At 43.2% G+C, this 24,232-nt stretch overlaps 1 protein-coding gene across 3 annotated transcripts in view; it reads left to right on the top strand.

Moving 5' to 3' along the window:
* ATP2C1 (ATPase secretory pathway Ca2+ transporting 1) overlaps window positions 1-24,232 on the top strand; it is a 472,867-nt gene that overhangs the window by 167,119 nt on the left and 281,516 nt on the right. For all 3 annotated transcript variants that reach the window (XM_069211924.1, XM_069211925.1, XM_069211926.1), the window contains 3 exons: window positions 7,537-7,647; window positions 13,068-13,184; window positions 15,127-15,216. In XM_069211924.1, the coding sequence (XP_069068025.1) occupies window positions 7,537-7,647; window positions 13,068-13,184; window positions 15,127-15,216 (318 nt within the window). The remainder of the gene's footprint in view (window positions 1-7,536; window positions 7,648-13,067; window positions 13,185-15,126; window positions 15,217-24,232) is intronic.

Here is a 24,232-nt window from a genome sequence, read left to right as displayed (position 1 = left end):
CGTGCCCAAATCTCACCTGGAGCCCTCTCAGCGCCTCCTGTTCATAGGGGCAGTACTGGATACAACATTGAGTCGAGCCTTTCCTCCGCCTCAGCGGATTCAAGATATTCAGGAATTGGTTCCAATGTTTCGAAATGGAGCGGTAGTTCCAGTCCTCAAGGTCCTTCGTCTGCTCGGTCTGTTCGCCTCCTGCATTCTGTTGGTCACGCATGCTCGCTGGCACATGAGGGCTCTTCAGTGGTGCCTCCGAAGGCAGTGGTCTCAACACAAGGGAGATTTAGAAGGTACTGTCAAGATCTCCAGAGATGCTGCTGTGGAATTGAAGTGGTGGATTGCGGGCAACAATCTTTCACAGGGGAAGCCGTTCGCGCAGTCGCCACCAGTGGCCACGGTAATAACGGATGCCTCCACCCTAGGATGGGGAGCTCATCTGGGGGATCTGGAGATCAAAGGGCTTTGGTCTCCAGAGGAACAGGTGTTTCATATCAATCTGTTGGAGTTACGGGCTGTACGTTTGGCTCTCAAGGCCTTCCTCCCATCCCTTCGTGGTCAGTCGGTACAGGTCCTGACGGACAATACTACCACGATGTGGTACATAAACAAACAGGGAGGAGTAGGGTCGTACCTTCTCTGCAGAGAAGCTCTTCGGCTATGGTCCTGGGCAAAGGACCATCAGATTTGCTTGGTGGCAAATCATCTGGCCGGGGTCTTGAATGTACGTGCGGACAGTCTCAGTCGCCAATTCTCGGCAGACCACGAGTGGCGTCTCCATCCAGATCAAGTCTGTTTAATCTTCCAGATGTGGGGGTTTCCTCGGATAGATCTGTTTGCCACTCGGGAGAACGCGCATTGCCCGTTATTCTGCAGCCTCCAGTATCCGATGCAGGGAGCGTTGGGGGACGCGTTTCAGATAACCTGGTGCGACCAGTTGCTTTACGCGTTTCCCCCCATACCCTTGATTCCTCGAGTGTTGAGGAAAATTCGCCAAGACCGGGCCCAAGTCATCTTAATAGCTCCGGATTGGCCAAGGAGGGTATGGTACTCCGACCTTCTCCAACTCTCACTGTGCCCTCCGCTCCGTCTCCCTCTCAGGGCAGACCTCCTCTCGCAGTCGCAGGGGCAGGTTTTACACCCCAACCTCCAGAGTCTGCACCTACATGCTTGGAGATTGAACGGGGCAACCTGAGTTCCTTCTCTCTCCCGCCTGATGTAGTGGATGTTATCTTAGCGGCCAGGCGACACTCCACTAAATCTATCTACGCTAATAGGTGGTCTAAATTTGTTATGTGGTGTGGAGAGAGACAGATTGATCCCTTACATGCTCATCTGTCACATGTTTTGTCTTTTGCACTGTCTCTAGCGCAGAAAGGTTGTGCAGTAGCTACCATTAAGGGTTATTTGTCGGCCTTGTCAGCCTTCATTTGTCTTCCAGACCAACCATCGTTATTTAAATCCCCTATTGTTCTCAGATTCTTGAAAGGTCTTCTGAATCAATATCCTCCAAAACCATTCGTTATGCCTCAATGGGATTTGTCCTTGGTCCTGACTTTCCTTATGGGGTCCCCTTTTGAGCCTATGCATTCTTGCCCCTTAAGATATTTGGTTATTAAAACAGTATTCCTGGTAGCTATAACATCTGCAAGGAGAGTGAGTGAGTTGCAGGCCTTATCGGTTAAACCCCCTTATATAACGTTTTATGGGGATAAGGTGGTGTTGAGGACCAAGGCTGCTTTCCTTCCGAAGGTTGTTTCACCCTTCCATTTGGCTCAGACAATCACTTTGTCCACGTTTTATCCTCCGCCTCATCCTTCAAAGGAGGAAGAAAGACTACATCGCCTGGACCCAAAAAGGGCGTTGAGCTTCTATATCGACAGAATGAAGGATATCAGGCTGGAGGATCAGCTGTTTGTCGGATACGTGGGCAAGAGGAGAGGAAAGGCAGTCCACAAGAGAACACTCTCCAGGTGGGTTGTTCTTTGCATTAAAATCTGTTACTCTTTGGCAAAGAAGGATCCGCCTGAGGGCATTAGAGCTCACTCCACCAGAGCTAAGTCGGCCTCTTCGGCCTTGGCCAGGGGTGTTCCTGTGGTTGACATCTGCAAGGCCGCAACTTGGTCGTCCCTTCACACTTTTGTGAAACATTACTGTTTGGACTCTGAGGTCAGAAGGGACGGTCATTTTGCACGGTCAGTGCTGCAGGATTTCTTGGTTTGACCATTTAGGCACCCACCGCCGGGCGTGGTACTGCTTTGGGACTCTATTCATCAGGTGAGGAATCCACAGGTAGTTGTATCCATCAGAAGAACGAGTTACTTACCTTCGGTAACGACTTTTCTGGTGGATACATTAGCTACCTGTGGATTCCTCACGGTCCCACCCGCCTCCCCGTTGCCTTTTTGGTCTCTCCAAGCAATCCTTGAGTGTGCTCCTTTTGGTCTTCAAAGTTGCAATACATTTTGCATGTATGATATTTGTATATATGTGTATATTTATATATAAATCTATATATATATTGGGTATATACATGATTCGTATGTATAAATATATTTATTTGTTTAAAAAAAAAAAAAAAAAAAGGGTTATATTAAATCTACAGCTATTTTATTGCAATGTTGTGTGATTTACAATATTAAGAGATGTTGCTTTGCTCTTTCATTGCATTGGGTTATTATTATTATTCTCATGCACGTAAAAAATGTTGGTACTGTCATCGGCACGTCGGCGAGGACTTCTTATTGCCTGTATGACGTCAGACGGCGTCGCGTGGGCTAGAGTGACGTCCTCGTCGACGTGCAGAGACTAGTAAGAAGATTTCCGTCAAATGCTGGCGCCATGGGAGTATTCATCAGGTGAGGAATCCACAGGTAGCTAATGTATCCACCAGAAAAGTCGTTACCGAAGGTAAGTAACTCGTTCGTCCTTTCCACTGCACACACTGGGTGCTATTTTTTTCTTTTTGTTGAGCCACTGTACAAAGAGCATGTTTTGTAGCTGGCTCTGCCATCTACTCTTTCCCACCTTCCCATTGTCTGTGCAGGAGACCACGGTGTACTGAGCATTGTGAGCTGGATGCTCTGAGGGTGAGCTTACATGTTATTTGCAGCAGTCTTCGGAGACCTCCTCTGTAGTCAGGCTATCAGAGAAAACAATCTCTGCCTTTCCCTCCGACATGTCCTCACCCCCATTTGTAAGTTCAGGATATATATATATTTTTTTGGGGCCCCTCTCCCCACCACGCGCTGCACCGCCCCTTTTCCCTCCCACGAGCCACAACTGTGGCACCATATTTCAAGTTTGGGGATTACAGTTTAATAAATTAATAAACTGCATTCTGTGAGCTGCGGTTGATTCATTTCAGTATAACTAATTTGAGTAACAAAATTAGACAGGATGATTACGCAATTTTTGTTGATTTTTTTTTTTTTTTATTTTTTTTTTAGGGTTGCTGTTTTTATATAGTGTGAACTCGAGACAAAGGTATTGAAGCCTTCACATAAGCACAAGTAACATTACTCACAGACAAATTAATTTTATGTAAGCACGGCTAAGCACAGGAAGATTAAGTGATTTGCTCAAAGTCGCAGGATGCTGAGCAGACGCCAAGATTCAGACACTCTACAGACTGCATCTTTTGTAGCTTGCTCAGTCATCTGCTTTATTCTTGCCCTCCCATCCCTGGCCCAGTTTCTTCCACAATCCCTTCCCCCAGAAGACAAAAAGGGGGGAAAAAGGCGCTATGAAGTGGCCGCTTCATAATGCTTTTTTAGGAGCGAGCGCAAAGCGCTCTGTCCCGTGTTGTAATCTCTCTTTGGGCTTCAAACCACGCCCATGTCACGTCAGTGTCTTTCATTAGTTTGTGAGCTTGGCTTTTAAAATCTGCTTGCTTTTATTAGTGAAAGGCATGCATAAGTCATGCCTTTTCCGGTGTTAATCCCTCCTCGAGCGCAGCGACCAAGTACTGAAAACATACGAGGCTCCACGCTTTCCATCCGGTTTCTGCACTACTTTTTTTCTTTTTTTTGCAGCGCAATCTCACTGGGCAGAAGTCGAGCTTGTTGCATGACATCAACTGTGTTACATAGTTAAGTGGACTTTTGCTGGTTACGTTGATAATTGCACTTTTGCCAGTTACATGGATAATTGCACTTTTGCGGATAGGTTTCACTGCGAGTGAATTTTTATTTCCCGTTGCGTGTCTGCTTTGCACTGATGGCGGCCTAAGCTCACTTATGTGAAACTTTTACTTTTCAGTTTATATGGCAAGAAAAGTCTGGCTAGTTAGTGAAACTGTTTCATTTTCAATTTATGTGGCACGAAAAGTCTGGTTAGTAGTTTACAATGCTAATTGCTCTAGCTCAAGCAAACGCGAGACCTGTTGCAGTGCAAATGCTTGTTTTTATTTTTACCATTTCTGTTATCCACCTCTACCCGATTGCCTATAGGTGAGAACTTTTGGCTTTGCCAACGCTTGTTCGTATCTTATCCACAAAAACGTGTTAAACAGAATGTTGAACAACAGAGGAGTGGGATGGTGAAGGGAGTGGAAGTCAGTGGGGGAACAATATTGAGTGGACGGAGAAGCAGTAGAAGAGCATATGAGGCCCGGGGTGCAGGGTAAATAAAAAAATAAATTACAAAAAAAATGGGTCAAGTGTAGCAGTGAGCCAGGTGTGGGGGAAGAAGGGGGGAACATGGATCACACAGGGTGGGAAATGTATTTGGAGGAGTAGCACACAAGGGAAAGAGCAAGAAAAGACATTCTCTAATTGAGTGCAGAAAGGAAAAAGTATTTCCCTGATTATGAGCAGTGGAAGGATACAAATCGTCCATTCAAAAGTATGTTAAATGGACTATGCTCCATGGGGAGGGACACAAACAAGAAGAGACCGGAAAGCCATTGAATAAGAAGCAAGTAAATGAGTGTCAAGGAAGGCTACCAGTAGTAAGCCATGGTTGGGCTCTAAACCAACTGCATGTTTTTGGTAAGGTCCACAAAAGGTCTTTCGCAGACCACTAAAAGCTGTGCGCATTTGAGACCTAATAACCATAGCTGCTGCCAAGGGGGTGCACAGACACCCGGGCAGCACGAGAATAATTAAAACTTCTTTGCTGGTCTGAGAAGTGTATAGTTTATTATTTTACAATGCCCTTTAGTTCCAAAGCTTGAAAGAAAAACAAACACACACGCACACGTACGTACGTCTCTTCTTAATGATCTGGGAATGTCTTGTCTTGGCTCCTTCTCACACTTAACCGTGATACCAAAGTGCATAATATGCTATGCGCATGTTCATATATACTGTCCCTGTGTTATAATCCTACCCTTGTTATGAAACACTAGTCGCCTGCCTGTGTGGTTAGTTACCTTAGGACATGGCACCTGAAACTAGTGGGCAAACAATCGTTAGGCTCTTTGCTTTTGTACTCATCTAAATTCATGGGTGCGGTTTGGTCGCTCCACTTGCATTTTGACTGCAGCCACGTGAGACCTACACTAAGGATAATTATGTACAAACAATCAGTAGGAAAGCTCTGTTTGCCAACTGAAGCGGCAATCTTCACAGCGCTGTTTGTTGTGCGGCGCTTTTTAAAAATCATCAAATGTTTCATTTCCACGGGCAGAAGCCTAGAGGTAACTAATCACTGTGCCTGCTTTCGATGATGGCCTTTATTCTGGTGCCTGCTGACTTTGACCGACTTCGAGTACTTTGGGGGTGCACAGAGACACGTGTAGCAGTAACACTGTGCGGTGTTCACCAGTGACCTCACCGTCAGTGTATCCGTGTCAGCGACTCTCCACCCTGACCTCTCACCTTCCAAGTGAATCGGGGTGGCCCCGGCCTCGCCCGTGCGTCCTCGGGTCACCCCGTCTCTCGTTGAACACTCTACAGTTTCCTATTTAAACCACGTCATCTTCGCTACATTTTCTTCTAGGCTTTGTGGCTTCAGATTTTTCCATTAGCTTTATTTTTCCCCCTAATCGTCCCCCGGCTTATGTGACATTCTTGTTTTTTAAATTCTTTCGAAACGCAAGAAGTATAACTCTGGTTCCACCGTGTGGCGTGACCGAAAACCGCCTCTCAGCGCTGTGTGGAGGGCGCACAGGTGTGTCCGTGTCCTTCGGCCAGGCAGGAGAGGCCCTTTCACGCGTTAGCCGCGCATTCAGTGCACTCTTCTTGTCGTCTGACAGACCGCCTGCTTCCTGTGTGCACGCGCCTTTCCGTGCACGAGCAGCCACTCTGCCGAGAATGAACATGTTCAAAATGAGTGTTTTTAAGCCTCTTTTCTCCCCTTGCTGCTATTTCCCGGCAGACACACCCCACAACTCTTGTCCCCGCTGTGCCAGGCTTTCAGAGGCGTCCTGTAGCCGACCCACAGGGAGGCCGCATCGCTCATTTCAGTTATAACTGTGTGTGCGCTGCCCTCCTCGCAGAGGCACTTTACGGTTACTGAAAAAGCAGGGGCTCTTCCAGCAGGAGTCGGACCTCAGTCTCGAATGTGGACAAGAGGCTCGCGTCACTCATTCCAGCACTCACCATAGTATTTGGGCCCCATTTGCTCCCTCCAGGCTCAGATGTTCATCACTTCCATAACTCAACAACCTATCTGCCTCACAGCAAGAGACTTTGCTTCCTGTTTGCCTCCGTCTTCTCCTTCTAAACATCAACGAAGCTTAGGCTCCGTTGGGAAACTATTTGCCTGGGAAACCAAAAGGTGAAATGAATGACGAGAGGGGCCAGTTCCATCAAACGAGCAGTCACGTATTAGATCGCTGACATAGCCCCTGCTCACCAACATACTGATCACGTTGTCGGGACTGCAGCTGCTCCCTCCTCCCCATCAAATGGCAACCACGTGACTCTTGTTGCTTGTGAGAGGTGTCGCGGACTATTATTGAACTCGCATGACTCAATTTCTGTTGACATCCCTTTCCACCACTGAACAAGGAGATGTGGCCGACAGGATGTGACGTAAGTGACATACTTGAGGTACACTGAGAGATCAGGCTTAGTGGTGAAGAGGATGGAGCTGTTTCATGTTTCCAGATGATTACTTTTTAAATTTTTTCTAAATCTGCATAAATATAAAAGCTGCATAGAATATCGATAAAAATGATTGTGCGATTTCCTCATTTTTCTAAAGGAGTAGGTTTTTAACAGTTTAACCAGTAGCCAATATTCTTTCTACACATTTCTCTCTATGCTGAATTTTTTGATAGGCTTTTCTTTTTTGCTGATGGTCATATAATAGAACCATTTATTTACTGTCACATTTTGTTTAAATTAATAGTTTTTTTGTGTAAACTTAAAACTTGCAATTCATCAAGTGTTCGTGACTGTTAATCCTCGAAAATGAGTGTAAAACTAATTCTGCCAACCAGATGAATCTCTCCATGCAGTCCACGGAGATGTCCAGTTTTTAGTGCTTTAAGTTTTTCAACTTTACTTGCTTAAACTGCCCAAATTTAACGTGTGGTTTGTCAGTTATTGGCGCATTCATCTTTAGTCTCTAACAAGTTGCCTTTTTGTTCTTTAGGTTTCTAGATTTGGACACATACCTTATGATGCCGTTGAGACCATGGTTCCTGTATTAAAGTCTAAAAAAGCAAGTGAATTACCAGTTAGTGAAGTTGTGAGCATTCTGCAGGTGAGCAGCGAACTTAAGCGCTGAGTGAAACGTATAGTCTAATTGTATGCTATAAATTGTTCCATATCTATATAGATTTTGTAAAGCCCGATATTTGCTTTTACTTAAATACATCATCAAAATAATGCTTATTCTTCTAGATGACCATCATTTTTCTTTCCTTTAAAGTGTTCTCCATGGATTGCTACAATTCACACTGGTGCTTACATCAACATGCTTCTCTAGCGTGGCATTAACCAAAATGTAATTGCCAACAGATCATTTCTAAGGGAGGGTGAGGGAGTTTCTTGAATTCTGGGTTGGTGACCTCCTCCTGGTGCTCAAGTGCAGCTCTTATTTACTGTCTGTGCATGGTGATAGGGTCTTAAAGGCAGGCAAGACAGTGGTGGGAGCAGGCACTATATGTGGCAGACCAAAGGCTGTCCATTATTTATGTTAAGTATGCTTTATCACTCACAGGGCCTCAGGTGCCTGGCAAAATGGTTCTCCCACATTGGATCTTTAATAGATTCACATGCTTGAATCATCCCTTTTATTGTGCTGGGAGTACCATGGTAGCTATAGTGAGCAGTACAATGATAAATATACAGAGAAAGGCTTTAAAACAATCACATTAGTAGTCTATTCATATCATTATTAAATATCCCAAGCTCAGCTAATTGGAGCAAAGCACAGTCTTCATCTCTCTCCATCCAGACCACCGTAGACCTCAAACCTCAAGTGTTAAAGTAATTTTTTGTATACAGGTGTGCCTGAGTTAAGTAGGGTGGGTCCCGTGAAAATCTGTGAAAGATACCTATACTAGAGAACTTCAGTTACAGTAAGTAACTTTTTTCTTTCTACAATATTGGATCTTTTGTAGGCTCACATGCTTAAATCAGAATAGTAAGCAGTAATTACAAATTGAGCATCGCTCAGAGGTTGGAGGGCAATGAAGGCTAAACAAGCTTACTTTATTGAAATGAATGATATAGAACCACTTGTTCTACTGTCACATCTTTGTACTATTGAATCTAAACGGTAATGTTGCATAAACCTGTGCCTGTTTTTCTACTTTGCTGCACTGCATATATCTATAATAATAATAATGCACACACTAGAGAAGAGGGCCGTAGATGTATAGACACTTCTCATGGAATGGACTTTCAGTTTTCCTTGATGAGGGTGACCTTCTTATTTATGACAAAACAGTTTGAAGAAAGACACCCATAGAGCTAATATTTGTTTCAAAAAGGCTTGTACTTCCTTTGGGTAACCATATGCCACAAGCAGTTGGTCAGGCGCCCTAAATTGCTTGGTTCTGTCAATGTAAAACTTCAAATATGTGAATCTATGAACAGTACCAACACTGGAGAACTTCAGTTACACGTAAGTAATGTTTTCTTCTCCAGCTGAAGGTGTGCCAATGTCTTAAGGGGTATCTACAAGATACTTACAGATGGAGTGTTACTGCTACATGTACGCTTAGGGCTACCTGTCTGGCCTTCAGAAAAAGATTGTGCACATATGTTAGGTGAAGCTAAAAAGAACAAGCATTGACAAAGCCCAGAAATTTTAATTTTGCTAATGCTTTCTCACTGCCACTGTATCAGTGCACAACGCAACATGACAATGAATCACGGTGGCCATCAGTAAAGTATAAAGAAACACTTTGTGCTTTACTGTTTATATTCTCAAGATGGCCACCACACTGTGTCATGTAATGCATTCTGTACCTTGTACATGTCCACTGCATTGTGTTCTCATTTTGCATCACGCAGTATGCTGGCTGTTTTGAAAATCTAGAAAACAGTGCTGATTGTTTTCTTCAGATTTAGGATGGCCAGTCAGCATTATTGGCTTATCCAATGTCGGTACATTATAAAAGCATGTGGCACTGCCAAATCCAATTGTGAGGTCAGTGCAAAGTGGTAGCTCCTGAAGTACTTGTAATTGGTGGTGGGCACAACTCACTGTCTGTTTGCGGTATTTCTAAAATTGGCTCCACCCGTCTTGGGTCCAGACTGGCTCATTTGTTAAACCTTTAACTCAACCTTGGGTAGCTTTGGTGTTAAGCAACACGGCTTAAACAAACTAACAAGTGTAAAGCATTTAAAAGCACCAAACAACGAAATAAGAAAGTTGCACAACATAAAAGTAATCTAACAAGATTTTTTTTAAAAAAAAGGACTTTTATACACCAAACTAACAAATATCACTGGAGGGTGCCGCAGATAACGATTTTTAAGTAAAACGTAAATTACTGCAAAATTCCAATAAGCACTGGTAACTGCAATGTTTGAACACTTTGTAAAACTTTGAAGGGTTGTCTAGGCTACTTCGGCCCGGGTTGGGCTACCACCTCTGATAGGGATAAGATCTAAGGGGGCCATTAAGGAGCAGTGGACAGTTAACTTGGCACCAAAGCAGTTGTGAGTCTATTTCCAGGCTCTATAGGCGAACCTAGGACGAAATGGGTCCTAGTTTGCTTGTGTTTCTGTTCAGGGAGGACCTGGCGTGGCAGTTCGGGCTGGACTGTTTCCATGAGGAGCAGGGTCGAGACTGATTTGCATATGGCTGGGTCCAAGCAGGCGGCATGGTGGGAAAAAAATGATGGATTGGGATGTTGCCTGAGCGATTGCCTGTGGCTGAGATTAATTCAGGCATTCTATCCATCTCCTTGTTGTTTTTGTGGTTGAGGGCTACAAATACCTTGTCCTTCACGTTCATCGCTAGGGCATTGGATCAAGTTCACCTGTGTCACCCGTGGGTGAGAAGGCACCCCTTGTAGAGTTACGCCAAAGGTGTAACTTGGACAGTACTCCTTCTCTGACCTTGACAAACCATATGACTGCAATGTGGTATATGAGCAAGGATTAGGAGGGGGTAGGATTTCAATCCCTCTATTTGGAGGCGCTGAGGCTCTGGTCTTGGGCACACAAATACATGATCTGGATGTAGAGAATTCATCTAGCCACCTTTATGAACACCAGGACTGACAACCTGAGTCTGTCATCTTCCTGACTGCGGGTGGAGTCTCCACCTGGAGGTGGTGAGGAGAATCTTTGATCTATGTGGCGTACCTCATGTGGATATCTTTCCCACTTGTTCCAGTTCACACTGGCAGAAGTTGTTTGCTCTTCAGTATCCAATACAAGTAGCTCTAGGGGCGTGTTTAGGTTGAAGTGGAATTTCCCTTCTTTTCACTATGTGTTGCAGCCATCCCCCCTTAGTCTTGAGTCCTCTGGTTCTGAAGTTTATCAAAGCCCAGTCCCAGGTCATATTAGTGGTCCAGGATTGATAGGAGTGGGTGTGGTATGCAGAACTTCTGGTACTCTGGTGGACCTTCACAGTCAGAAGGACAAGTCCTTTATCCAAATCTCCAGAACCTACATCTTCATGCCTGGAGATTGTGTGGGGACATTTGACTGTCTTTCAGCTCCCTGAGGATGTCGTAGATGTCATCTTTTCTGCCTGTCAATCTTCCACTAATCTGTTTGCTCTGGGAGGTGGTGTATGTTTGTAAATTTGTGCTCAAATCACTAGATTGGCTCTTTGATAGTGCCGTTGTCTGACATTTTGAAAAAGAGCTGTGTTGTTTCCTAAGGTGGTAGCTCCCTAACATTGGGTCATTCGATCACCTTCCATTCCATTACAACCCCTTCATTGGTTAGGCAGACAATGAAAAGGAAAGCGGCGCAGGAAGGGTCCTTACCTAGATGAATGATCCCTTATAGAAATATCTGCTGTGCAGTAGCCCAGAAATAACGCCAGAGGGCGTTAGGGCACACACTGCTAGGGCCAGTGCTTGAACATCTGCCCTGGCCAGGGAAGTCCCTCGAGTGACATTTGTAGAGCAGCCACTTGGTCAACCCTTCACACCTGTGCTAAGCGTTATTGTCTGGATTTCAACATGAGAAGGGATGGGCATTTTGCCTGATCATAGTAGTTCAAGGTTTTCTGGTGCAACCATCACCAAGTCTTCCATCCCTGTGGTGCTATGCTTGGTTAATCTATTCAAGAGGTGAGGAATTTGCAGTTAGAAGCATCTGTCAGAAGAAAAAGGTACTTTGATAACTTTATTTGTAGTGGATACTCTTTCTACCTGAAGATTCCTCCCTGATCCCTTCCACCTCCCAATTTTTGCTGAATTGTTATAGGTCACTTATAATAAGATTCCGTTTCTTAGCTGTTTGCATTCTCATGTCATTCTTATCCAGCTGCTTCGGCGGCATGGAAAAAGTGGATGGGAAACAGATGCCTAGACGATGGGGGTGCTATATGGCGCCTACATTGTCACATCCGTCACTTTCAGCATTGTTATGAAGCAGGTGCCCATACAGTAATGGGAAATACTGTGGAAGATTTTTTTCCAGACCGTTCTAGCATCTGGGGGTATATTCAAGAAGTTGAGAAATCTGCAGGAAGATGAATTATCCACTCAAAATATTGTTTCCGTTTTCTTTTGGACACAGTAGGTACCATCTTCTACAAGGCAGTATATCTAAAGTTTGACCCCATGCTGACATGCAGTGAAACAGAAATCCCTGTTAATTGTGCCCCACAGTAAGTGTAGATGTAGGAAAAGCTCAAAGTGTGATTTCAGTGAACATTGAGAAGAATGGGATTCCAGAGATCTGGGTTGTTAAATATAAGGGCGTGTGCGACTGGAGGCTTCGTGTTCCTGAGGCACGAGGTGGGAAATCCGCTGAGCAGCCTGGTTTTTCAGGGAGAGTGCTTCGGATGTGTGGGGAGCAGTGACTACTCAGAAGCAGAACATGGCGGCAATAGAGTGCTGAAGGTTGTTACCGAGACGCGAAATGCTTTCCTTTTGGAGGAGCTCAGAATGTGGTACTTTTGTGTGTCATCATTAGGGCATTTAAATGTTTGGGCTTTACTAATGCTGTGCGTAAAGTGTGTTCACTGCAGAACAAAACTCTCCCTGCATACTCATGTGATGCCGGGGGAGTTCTTCAGCCATAACATGTGACTCTTTGCAAGACACCAATGTTGACGAACCACTGCTACTGGTTAGTATTTTATTGTTAATTATAGATCTGTAGAGCGTTGTTTAATTGAATTGTGGCATTACATGGTGAGCAGCCCATGAATGGTATGAATAGGCATGAACAGCTAGTGTTGTGTCATATTATTTAACTTTTACATTTAAGTGTGGCTTTGCATCCTCCTGTTTGGGAGTAATATTCGCATTGTAGTCATCTGTGGAAAAAATGGCTCAAAAATGGCATTGAGAATTTGAGCATTTTATAAATACTAAGCATTTCTCTGTCTACATTGTGATCAGTGTATAACTAAATAGCTCTACTCGTTCTTGTCTTCACCCATCACTCATGTTCATCTTGACAGTACATAATCCCTCATTACCTGCACATGCTCCATTCATTTTAACTATTTGTATATGTCCTTACATTCTCATGCAGGCTGATCCACAGAATGGTTTAACTGCCTCAGAGGTCTCTCATAGACGAGCATTTCACGGCTGGAATGAATTTGACATCAGTGAAGATGAGCCATTGTGGAAAAAGTATATCTCCCAGGTAAGCTGTGCCATGTATTATTCAACTTCATAGTACTGTCAGTTTTGGTGTGGGTGGAGGGCTATGAAGAGGTCAGTTGGCATAAATTAAGTATAACTTCACTTATACCTGCTAAGAAAAAAGAGGTACAATATTATATTAGAAAAGTATATTCAAGAATGGAGTTGTACAAAAATGAGTGCAGTGGTTACTTTTAATTCTTTGATAATCTCTACAACCTCTCATCTGACAAATACACCTTTTGGGTTTGCCCTTCTCAAACATTAGCTTTCTACACTATGCCTCTTCTAGCCAGAGCTTGAGACTTTGTCAATTACGTCTTGGCTCATCCCAGTAGATTATTCTTCCCTCATCTAATGCTATTGGCATTTTCACTGTAAACCCCCACTACTCCACTGCTTGCGCTGAAATACATGAGTTGACTACTTGACAACTATAGAAATCTCTGTCCATTCATGCCGCCTCTCTCTCTCATGTGTCTTTCTTTCATGTGCTGAAGTCTATAATACTCAGGCCCATTGGTTTGGCCAGCCTTGCTGAAATGTGATTTTTATTTGAACTTGGACGTCTTTTTCAGTGTTCGAAATTAACTTGCACCATGGATCCATTGTCCAGCTATGCAGATATTTTACCTTGCTGTGTGGTCCTAGATAGTATTAAATGATGTACAACTAAATTAAAATCTTATAGAAATGCATTGAAATATGGCTCTCCAGGACAGTTGGAGTTTAGTAGTCTGAATGCGAAGCTTTTATGCTGTTTGACATTAAGGTGCCTTCTTTGCTTATGCCTTACTTCCTGCTTTTTTCGGATGACTTGAGCTCACCTAAGAACAAGCACGGACGAGCACCCAACCCACGTTTTCAGGCTTTTCAAAAGTGTGGGCTGTAAGTGATGTCAGCAAGACCAATACTGTTTTAAAGCAGAAAGCCTCTGGTCCGTGCACCTCCCCTATATTTCAGAATCAATGTATTATTTACTAGGCACATTCACAACTGACCTTTTTCCATCATCTTCAGCTCCCAAGTTTTTATTGCTCTCCCAGTTCTATAAAAAACTAATTAGGTGTGTTAGGTTGATGGTGAGTGTTCATGGTTCTGATAAATGGAAAATGTTATGTGTTGTAGAATCAGTATATGCAGCTTTGTATGGTCTGAGAATGTAAAAGCAAACCTCTTCATTGCAAATCAGTATCAGACAAAGTAGTTTGCATTTGGATTAGTGCGTTACAGAATATATCCAAGAGACTTTCACAGAAGAGGCCCAAGTTCAGGGATCATGATACAAGGAGGCACCCTTTCCTCTTATGTACTTTTATTCACTGGTTTCAAAAAATAGCAGGCTGCCACTCGGTTCTCTATGCATTTTCACAGAAAAGTAAAGTGGAGCTTTAACAGTAATAATGCCATTTTTCCCAGTATCGTCCCACAGATTATTTTAGGTTTCACCCAGACATACCCATGCCAGAAGAGTAAAGTTACATATGACTTTCTTATGGCAGGAACGTTTTTGCAAACTGAAGGGAAGGAGACATTCCTTGTTGTGCAAATATACCATTGTCTGATGTCAGCGGATGTCTTCCTTCCCTTTATTAGGAATAAACTTGAGCTTATATTTTTTAATATGCCAGCTGGTCCTAAAACGTTTGATTAGGTCCCATGCAACTGCAGCCACTTTGTGTGCAGAGACTTGTAAATTCATAGGAGCTTCCACAATAGGAAGGCAACTGAGTAATTACATGCACATTCAAATTTTTTTACACAACCCCCGAAGTGGACAAAAACAGAATGTATAACTACGAGCCAAGATTTAAGGGATAAACAGTCAAGCAGGCAATTCTGGGTTTTTAGATTAAGGATCAATGTCTGTATGATGTCTTCATGAGTTGCGGTTACGCTTACATAGGATTGCCAAGTTACTCTATTTTTGTCTCTCTTTTCAGTTTAAAAACCCCCTCCTCATGCTGCTTCTCGCTTCTGCAGTCATCAGTGTATTAATGCATCAGATTGATGACGCCGTCAGTATCACTGTGGTAAGATATTGGGCCCTTTAATTAAAAACGTATAAATACATATTGTTGTATGCACCTTTCGTCTAGTCATCCACAAAAACTGATACGTTTACATTGGTCAGAATAGCCTTTTTTCTTATACCCACTGTGTGCCGCCTGCTACCATATTTAGAACTACCTAATACGCATAGGTTCCAATTCACAAAGTTTGCTGTGTTCTACTCTTTAAGTACATTTGCTTATTCCTAAATTCCAAGAGTAAGCTAAAGGTACTCATGTCTTGCTCATAGCATTAAAAAGTAAGCCAGGAAAACATGAACAGTAAATAATCAAAACAATTTTGTGAGTCACGCCCCAAGTTTTAAAGTCTGTACCACCCTGCAGTGGAAAAGTGATAGTAATTGTTCCCATTTTGGAAACCAGGAAATAGTGCAGCTCCACTGAAGATACAGCAGTCTAATTTGAGTGCTGCATTTGCTTGTTTATTTGAGGAGGTTACACTGTGATTTGGGCTGCCTTTTAACCAAACCTACAAGTAGTTCCAATGGATTTCCATTTCTGTAAAGCTGTGCTTTAATTCTCGGTGGAGCATAGATTCCCGTGTCTGCTGCTTAGGTGCAAAGAGGTCACAGTGAATGGGATGATGAAGCTGCCAGCCTTAACAACCTTAAGTCAAGCATTTACCACAGCTTTGTCAATCACTTCACCTTACTGGGAAGGGTTGTGAAATTTAATAATATATTTACTTGTCTGTGGGACAGGTTGCTTCATAAATCTACTTGTCATGTAAAAAAAATCTACTTGTCCCTTTAGTGCCATGTAGTGCGGCGACAAATTATGGCAGCAATCTCATTATGTAAGAGCTCTGATAATAGCCTCTTTGATTATGCCAGGGCTACTACTATAGTAGGTCTTGAATACTTTCAATTTCAATCCCTACTATAGCAATTTCTTATTGTGCCACCTTTCCGCAGATCTACATAGTGGGGCTGGAGGAAGCACATGAAGCAGTAAGCAGTAGTTCCATGGCTGGAATGCCTTTGAGTCTGCAAACTTACTAGCTTGCATGTTTTAAGGATTTTCACCAGCTCTTTTCTAACCTTTTCCCATAATGTGAAAGGTTGGAAATTTACTCCTGACAATGGCAGAAGTAGAAGTTCTTCCAGGGTTGGAAAAAAAGTGGTTGGAGGGAAAATGAACTTGTAAACTTTCAGTAGACTTTCACATGAGCAACTCTACACATGCATATTTTCTCGTGCTAAAATGAAGTTCACACATTGTCTAGGAGTATGATTTCCTGGTCTACTTCTGTAAGTTCTTGTGAATATATGAAGCCACTGATTCAAAGACATATACCAAGGGTGCACTTTTGTGACTTTCTTTATGAATTGGATCCCCAATTAGGTCTGGCGTTAACAAAGACATTTTATTAAACTTCTATTTCTCTTTCTCTATCTTTTGGGTGGCTTTACTGTGAGTGATCGCATTCTGCTCTTCCACACGGAGTATAGTAGCACACAAAGTAGTTTTGTTCAGTGCCAGGAACTACTGTGGCAATCAGTAGCATAATGAAACTGGAGGAGGCCCTTCTGCAAAGAACATAAAGCCCCACCTTCCAGACTCACTCAGGGCAGGTGCTGTGCTGAGAGGGTACCCTGGAGGGGGGCTGCAAGGCCTTTGTTATGCCACTGGTGGCAATGTATGCTTTTTGATTATTATTATTTTTTTTGCCAGTGTTTGTTACAATGGTGAGGGCCTGGCAGCTCCCACAACAATAAAGTATTACATGTCAAATCAAGACATGCATTGACAAAACCAAAAGACTCACAAGAAAAAAGTTAGATCTGTTGGCTTTGCCAGTGCTTGTTTATTTTCTTGCTTCCCATAATCTTGTTGAAAATGGTTACACTGATTTTCCAATAGGAATATTTTTTGGATATACTAGCATGCCTCAACACATTTTATTAATGAAGCTTCAAAGAAATAGCACCCAAAATTTCATAGTAGCAAAATGTTTTTTTTTCTTGCATTTTTTTCTGAACATTTTATTTTGAAAGTAAAGAATCATCACTCTTGCTTACAAGCTTCTGCAAACATTTGCATCTAATCAGAGAGCATTATTCTTAGCCTTATATTATTAACCTTTTGCAAACGTGTGTACACTTAATGTTTTTTTTTTTTTTTTTACTGGAACTACTGTCCGTAGTGGAGTGTGACCTTAAAACGTTTATTTACAGCGCTCACCCTAACAATGAAGGCTTTTCAGTAATGAACCAGAAATACAAGTTTGAACAGTATTAACATATGGACACACACTTTACCTCAACTGTAGACAGTTCCCATCTCTGAAACCTGACAGGGTTTGTGCTGCAAGGGGTTGGGCCTACTTGTCCCAAGGACAGAATAACCATGAAAACCTGTTGCCCTTGACCCCAAACAATATGTCCAGGGCGTCGGGTGATAGGAATTCCACATTCCTGCAGGGCATGGAGTACAGAGCTCTCGTTGGCCTCACACAGTTATATGAAAAAGTTGAGCATAGGATTGGGAAAGATCACTGAGGTTTTGTGGTATGACATCTGGGCAAGGACTGCCAGATCATCAGTGTGTACGTAGCATTGAGAAATGCATCCAAATCATGATACAGTTTCTGTTAGACTCCCTCAACGTTAAGTTTATTTAACAGTTGATACAAGAGTAAGTTAGAAAAGGTGTCCTGAAGCAAGCTGTGTGTTACACACCTGCTGTTCCTGCCCAAAAGTGAAGCTTTTGTGGAAAGCAGTATTTGTCCAAATCAGAGCACTTATTGATATTCAGTTACTGGTTCCCCTTTTTGTGGTAATTCTAGGGCTGTGGGTTACTTTGTAATGTATATCTTGGCCAAAATGAGTTTGCTTCTCTGACAGCTCTACATTCTCTAGTTCATGGTTGATTGTCACTGAATGTTCTTCAGTACATGTTGGGTGGTTAAACAATAGTAATCTATAAGCCACGGAAACAGTCTGTGCTCAATAACAGGAAGAGAGTACTATTTCTTGATTTAATAAAATCTGGACTTCTTTAGAGTGCCCTATTCAGGCTGGGCCTGCTTCAGCGGCTGTGCGTATTCCACAGCTAATCAAGGAAGCTTATTTATTGGGCACAAGCACTGTTGTGTAGCTGAACTGTTTTTCTAACTTTGGAGTTGTAGTTTGTCTGCTAAAGGTATCAGTAGTATTTTGCAATGACATTTCTTTGTTTTTACCTGATTTTGTTCAGTTTACTTGCACCAATAAAAAATACTTTTTTCATGCTACTTCAAATGCCAAGATTTATCATACTCCAGCAAAATCGTCAAAAACAAATACCTCTAACTTTATTTACCATAACTCTATGTTGGATGGCATGTGTAGCTGCAAATATGCATGCTGTGCATACGTCTGCCATCTACAGTTGGGCTCGGAATGTTAGAAGTTGTTTTTCTTCATAGAAGTGTTTTCGAGTCACAGGATCGAGTGACTCCTCCTCTTCGGCTCCATTGTGCATGGGCATCGACTCCATGTTAGATTGTTTTCTTTCCGCCATTGGGTTCAGACGTGTTTCCTTTCGCTCCGTTAGTTAGAGTCAGAAAAGTAAAAAAAAACTCTCTATTTCTCATCGGTATTGTTTCGATCGCATTCCATCTTCTATCGACACTTCGGTACCGTCGGAGCAAACATCTTTACCCGCCCTTTGTGGCGCCCTTGCCCAATTCGGGCCTAGTAGGGCCGACTGCGTGGTAGTCTCATGGACCGGACTCCATTCCGCTTTTGTCCTCGGTGCCACGCTAAATTCCCTTACACAGACCAACATCTCGTCTGTAATCTCTGCCTTTCCCCAGACCATCGGGAAGAAAATTTGCGAGGCCTGCAGATCCTTCATTTCCAAGAAAACGCTCCGAGACAGAAGAGCACGGAGACTCGAGATGGCATCCAAAAGCACCAAACGTCTCGACGTCGAAGAGGAGGAGATCATGCAGACTGCTGTCTCCATTCGAGGATTCGACTCCGAGCAGGAGTCTGAGGAGGACAGACCGGTCATGGCAGGACAGCACGTGAGTACGCCTGCCCCTGTCCCAGCCAAGCCCAAACATAAGGCCTTGGGGACGCCACTGCCGGAAGGCCATGGCTCGACCCGAAAAAAGACCTTCGGTGACCAACCCGCAACTTCGGCACCGAAAAAGGCCACTCCTCCCAAGCCATCGGACTCGAGCCGAAGCTCTGTCTCCGAGCCCAGCAAACATCGAGCTTTCGAGTCCAAATCTCGAAAATTGTTTTTGGAGCCGAGACCATCCTCAACCCCGACTTTTTAAATACCGAAAAAAACAGCTCCGTAGCCGAAAAAGCCTATTTACACAGAGGAGCATGGACATTCACAGACACTTGAAGAAAGCCATAAAGCTACTGAGGAACACTCACTCACAAATGGAGGCAATGTATGAAAGGCAAGCCAGGATTCACATCCATAAAGAGATTGGCAGAATTTTAACAGCACCTCCTCCAAAACCAAAGAGGAATTTAGCCTTTCAAGAGGAATTGGACACTGCACAGCCTCCAGCTAAAGTGCCAAGAACAAAGGAGAAACCTCCACCTCCTCAATTTTCTCCTCCTCAGTATCCTCCTCACTCTCCACATTTACATATCTCTCCCCCTACTAGTCCTACACCTATGCAGTCACCAGCACACTCATTTGATTCGCAGCAGGACAATGTGGATCCATGGGATCTTTGTGATCCAGACCCCATTCCAGACAACAACCCAGATTGCTATCCCTTTAAGCCTTCACTACCAGAGGATAGTACAGGCTACACTCAGGTCATAGCTAGGGCGGCATCCTATCACAATGTCGCCATGCATACTGAACCATTAGAGGATGACTTCCTTTTTAATACACTACTTATCAGTTGCTTCCCATGCTCCCCGGCATGTTAAAACATGCTGACCAAATATTCAAGGAGCCAGTAAAAGCAAGAATAATTACTCCTAGGGTGGAGAAAAAATATAAGCCACCTCCTTCTGATCCTATCTTTATCACCCAACAGTTACCTCCAGACTCCGTAGTTGTAAGCGCAGCCAGAAAAAGAGCAAGCTTGCAGTCATCAGGTGATGCACCACCACCAGACAAGGAGAGTAGAAAGTTTGATGCTGCGGGGAAAAGGGTGGCATCTCAGGCAGCCAACCAGTGGAGGATAGCCAACTCTCAGGCATTGTTGGCTAGATACGGCAGGGCCTACTGGGATGAGATGAAAGACATAATTCAACATCTCCCCAAGGAACAGCAGAAGAGGGCACAACAAATAGCAGAGGAAGGGCAAGCCATCACCAATAATCAGATCAGGTCAGCCCTTGACTCTGCAGATACAGCAGCCAGAACCATCAACACTGCTGTAACCATAAGAAGACATGCATAGCTTAGGTCTTCAGGATTCAAGCCTGAAATGCAACAGGCAGTCCTCAATATGCCGTTCAACCAAAAACAACTTTTTGGCCCAGAGGTGGACATGGCAATTAAAAAAATGAAAAACGATTCAGACACCGCAAAGGCCATGGGTGCTCTGTGTACCACGCAATACAGGGGATCCTTTCGTAAGCCCCAATATAGAGGTGGATTTAGAGACGAAACTGCTGAGGCATCCACCTCACAGCCAAAATCGGCCTACCCACCTCAATATCAACGAGGTGGTTTCAAAGGTACTTATAGAGGCCAGTGCCCCAGAAACAGGAGAAAATATCAAACAGCAAAACAAGCCTCACAACAAACTAAGCAGTGACTTGTGCCATCCCTTCCCAATTCACACCTCGCCTGTGGGGGGAAGACTGTAAAGGTTCCACAACAACTGGCTACCCATTACCACAGACAGCTGGGTATTATCAATTATCCGCAATGGCTATTGCATAGAATTGACACAAACTCCACCAAATATTCCACCAAAACCACACAAGCTGTCTACACACCATGTCACTCTGTTGCAAGAAGAAGTAAAATCTCTATTACCCAAACAAGCAATAGAAGCTGTGCCACAAAATCAAATAGGGACAGGAGTTTACTCACTGTATTTCCTCATTCCCAAAAAGGACGGGACCTTAAGGCCAATATTAGATCTCAGAACCCTCAATCTTTACATCCTGTCAGAACATTTTCAATTGGTAACACTACAGGATGTTATCCCACTACTTCAACAACACGATTTCATGGCAACATTAGACCTCAAGGATGCGTATTTTCACATACCCATCCATCCAGCGCACAGAAAATATCTCAGGTTTGTCATTCAAGGAAAGCATAATCAGTTCAAAGTGTTACCCTTCGGAATAACAACAACTCCCAGGGTATTAACAAAATGCCTGGCAGTAGCCAGCACCTACCTAAGAAGGCAACACATTCATGTCTTTCCATAGCTGGACGATTGGTTAATAAAATCAAACAGTCATACACAGTGTCAAAACCATGCGCATTATGTAATACACACCCTACACACCGAGGGTTCTCCATAAACTACCAAAAGTCACAACTACAACCTGCACAAATTCAACAGTATTTAAGGGTGACCCTAAATACTCACAAGCGCTAGCAAGCCCAAATCCGCAAAGAATACAAGCATTTCACAATATATTAGCACAAATAAAGACAGGCCAACAGTACACTGTCAAATTCATCATGAATATATTGGGCATGATGGCATCCTATATTGCGATTGTCCCACATGCAAGACTAAACATGAGGCCCTTGCAACAGTGCCTTGCACAGCAATGGTCACAGGCACACGGTCCACTTCAAGATCTAGTGTTGATAGACCGCCAAACATACATGTCCCTTCAGTCGTGGAATTCCACAAACCTAAACAAAAGGCGCCCATTTCAAGACCCCGTGCCTCAGACCGTACTTACAACAGATGCATCAATGATTGGCTGGGGAGCTCACCTCAACAATCACAACATTCAATGACAATGGGAGACCAAACACAAACAGTTACACCTAAATCACTTAGAGTTGTTAGCTGTATTCCTAGCACTCAAAGCTTTTCAGCCTCTTCTCACTCACAAGAATATCCTTATCAAAACAGACAACATGACAACAATGTATTACCTAAACAAACAAGGAGGGACACATTTGTCCCAACTCTCCCTCCTAGCCCCAAAAAATTGGCAATGGGCAATCCACAACAAGATTCACCTTGTAGCACAATACATTCCAGGGATACACAACCAATTGGCAGATGTTCTCAGCAGAAATCATCAACAAACACACAAGTGGGAGATTCACTCTCAAGTACTTCATAAATACTTTCAACAATGGGAAACACCAGACATAGATCGGTTCGCCACCAGTGAAAACGCAAACTGCCAAAACTTTGCATCTAGATACCCACATCCCCTATCCAAGGACAATGCACTATGGATCAATTGGTCAGGGATATTTGCTTACGCTTTTCCCCCTCTCCCACTCATTCCATTTCTAGTCAACGAACGGGGGCAAAACACGCTCAAGCTGATACTAATAGCGCCAACGTGGGCACGTCAACCGTGGTACACAACACTATTAGACCTGTCAGTAGTACCACATATCAAACTCCCAAACAGACTAGATCTGTTGACACAAAACAAACAGCAGATCAGGCATCCAAATCCCAACATACTCAATCTAGCGATTTGGCTCCTGAGGTCATAGAATTTGGGTATCTACAACTACCAACTGAATGTATGGAAGTAATTAAGCAAGTAAGAAAACCCACTACCAGGCAGTGCTATGCCAACAAATGGAAAAGATTTGTATATTACTGTCAGTCTAAACAAATTACCCCTCTTTCAGCATCCATACAAGACATTGTATGCTATTTGCTTAATTTGCAAAAATCAAATTTAGCTTTTTCATCCATAAAAATACATCTCACTGCAATTTCCGCGTATTTGCAAAATATACAGCACAGCTGTTTATTAAGAGTTCCTGTTATCAAAGCCTTCATGGAAGGGTTAAAACGCATCATCCCACCTAGAACGCCTCCAGTGCCTTCATGGAATCTAAACGTAGTGCTCACGCGACTTATGGGCCCACCATTTGAACCTATGCGCTCATGTCAAATACAATTCTTAACATGGAAAGTAGCCTTCCTAATCACAATTACCTCATTGCAAAGAGTTAGTGAAATTCAAGCTTTCACAATTCAAGCTTTCACAATTCAAGAACCGTTTATACAAGTACATAGGCATAAAGTCGTACTACGAACTAACCCTAAATTTCTTCCAAAAGTAGTATAACCTTTTCATATCAATCAAACAGTGGAACTTTCAGTCTTCTTCCCACAGCCAGATTCTGTGGCAGAGAGAGCCCTGCATACATTAGATATTAAAAGAGCCCTAATGTATTACATAGATAGAACAAAATCATTCAGAAAAACTAAACAGTTATTTGTGGCCTTCCAGAAACCTCATATTGGTAACCCCATTTCAAAACAAGGTTTAGCAAGATGGATAGTAAAATGCATCCAAACATGTTACCTTAAAGCTAAAAGACAACTCTTAGTTGCACCTAAAGCACATTCCACAAGGAAAAAAGGGGCTACAATGGCTTTCTTAGGAAAAATACCAATGGCTGAAATATGTAAAGTAGGTACTTGGTCAACACCACATACATTTACTAAACATTATTTTGTAGATGTGTTAGCAGCGCAGCAAGCCACAGTAGGTCAAGCTGTACTAAGGACATTATTTCAAACAACTTCAACTCCTAAAGGCTAACCACCGCACTTATGGGAGTAACAACTGCTTTTTAGTCTATGCATGGCATGTGTAGCCGCATAGCATGTGTATCTGCAGCTACACATGGCATTGAACGGAAAATGTCACTTACCCAGTGTACTTCTGTTCATGGCATGTTCCGCTGCAGATTCACATGCACCCTCCCACCTCCCCAGAAGCTTGTAGCCATTTAAGTTAAACAATAACTTGTATATATACATATATATTCCATTTGCATGGACATCTCTTTTCTTTATACTCTATCACTCCTACCTTACCCTTTG

The sequence above is a fragment of the Pleurodeles waltl genome, chromosome 10 (assembly GCF_031143425.1).
Source record: "Pleurodeles waltl isolate 20211129_DDA chromosome 10, aPleWal1.hap1.20221129, whole genome shotgun sequence".
Classification (NCBI taxonomy): Eukaryota; Metazoa; Chordata; class Amphibia; order Caudata; family Salamandridae; genus Pleurodeles; species Pleurodeles waltl.
Note: the sequence above shows the minus strand (reverse complement) of the source record. Positions and strands in the feature narration are given on the sequence as shown.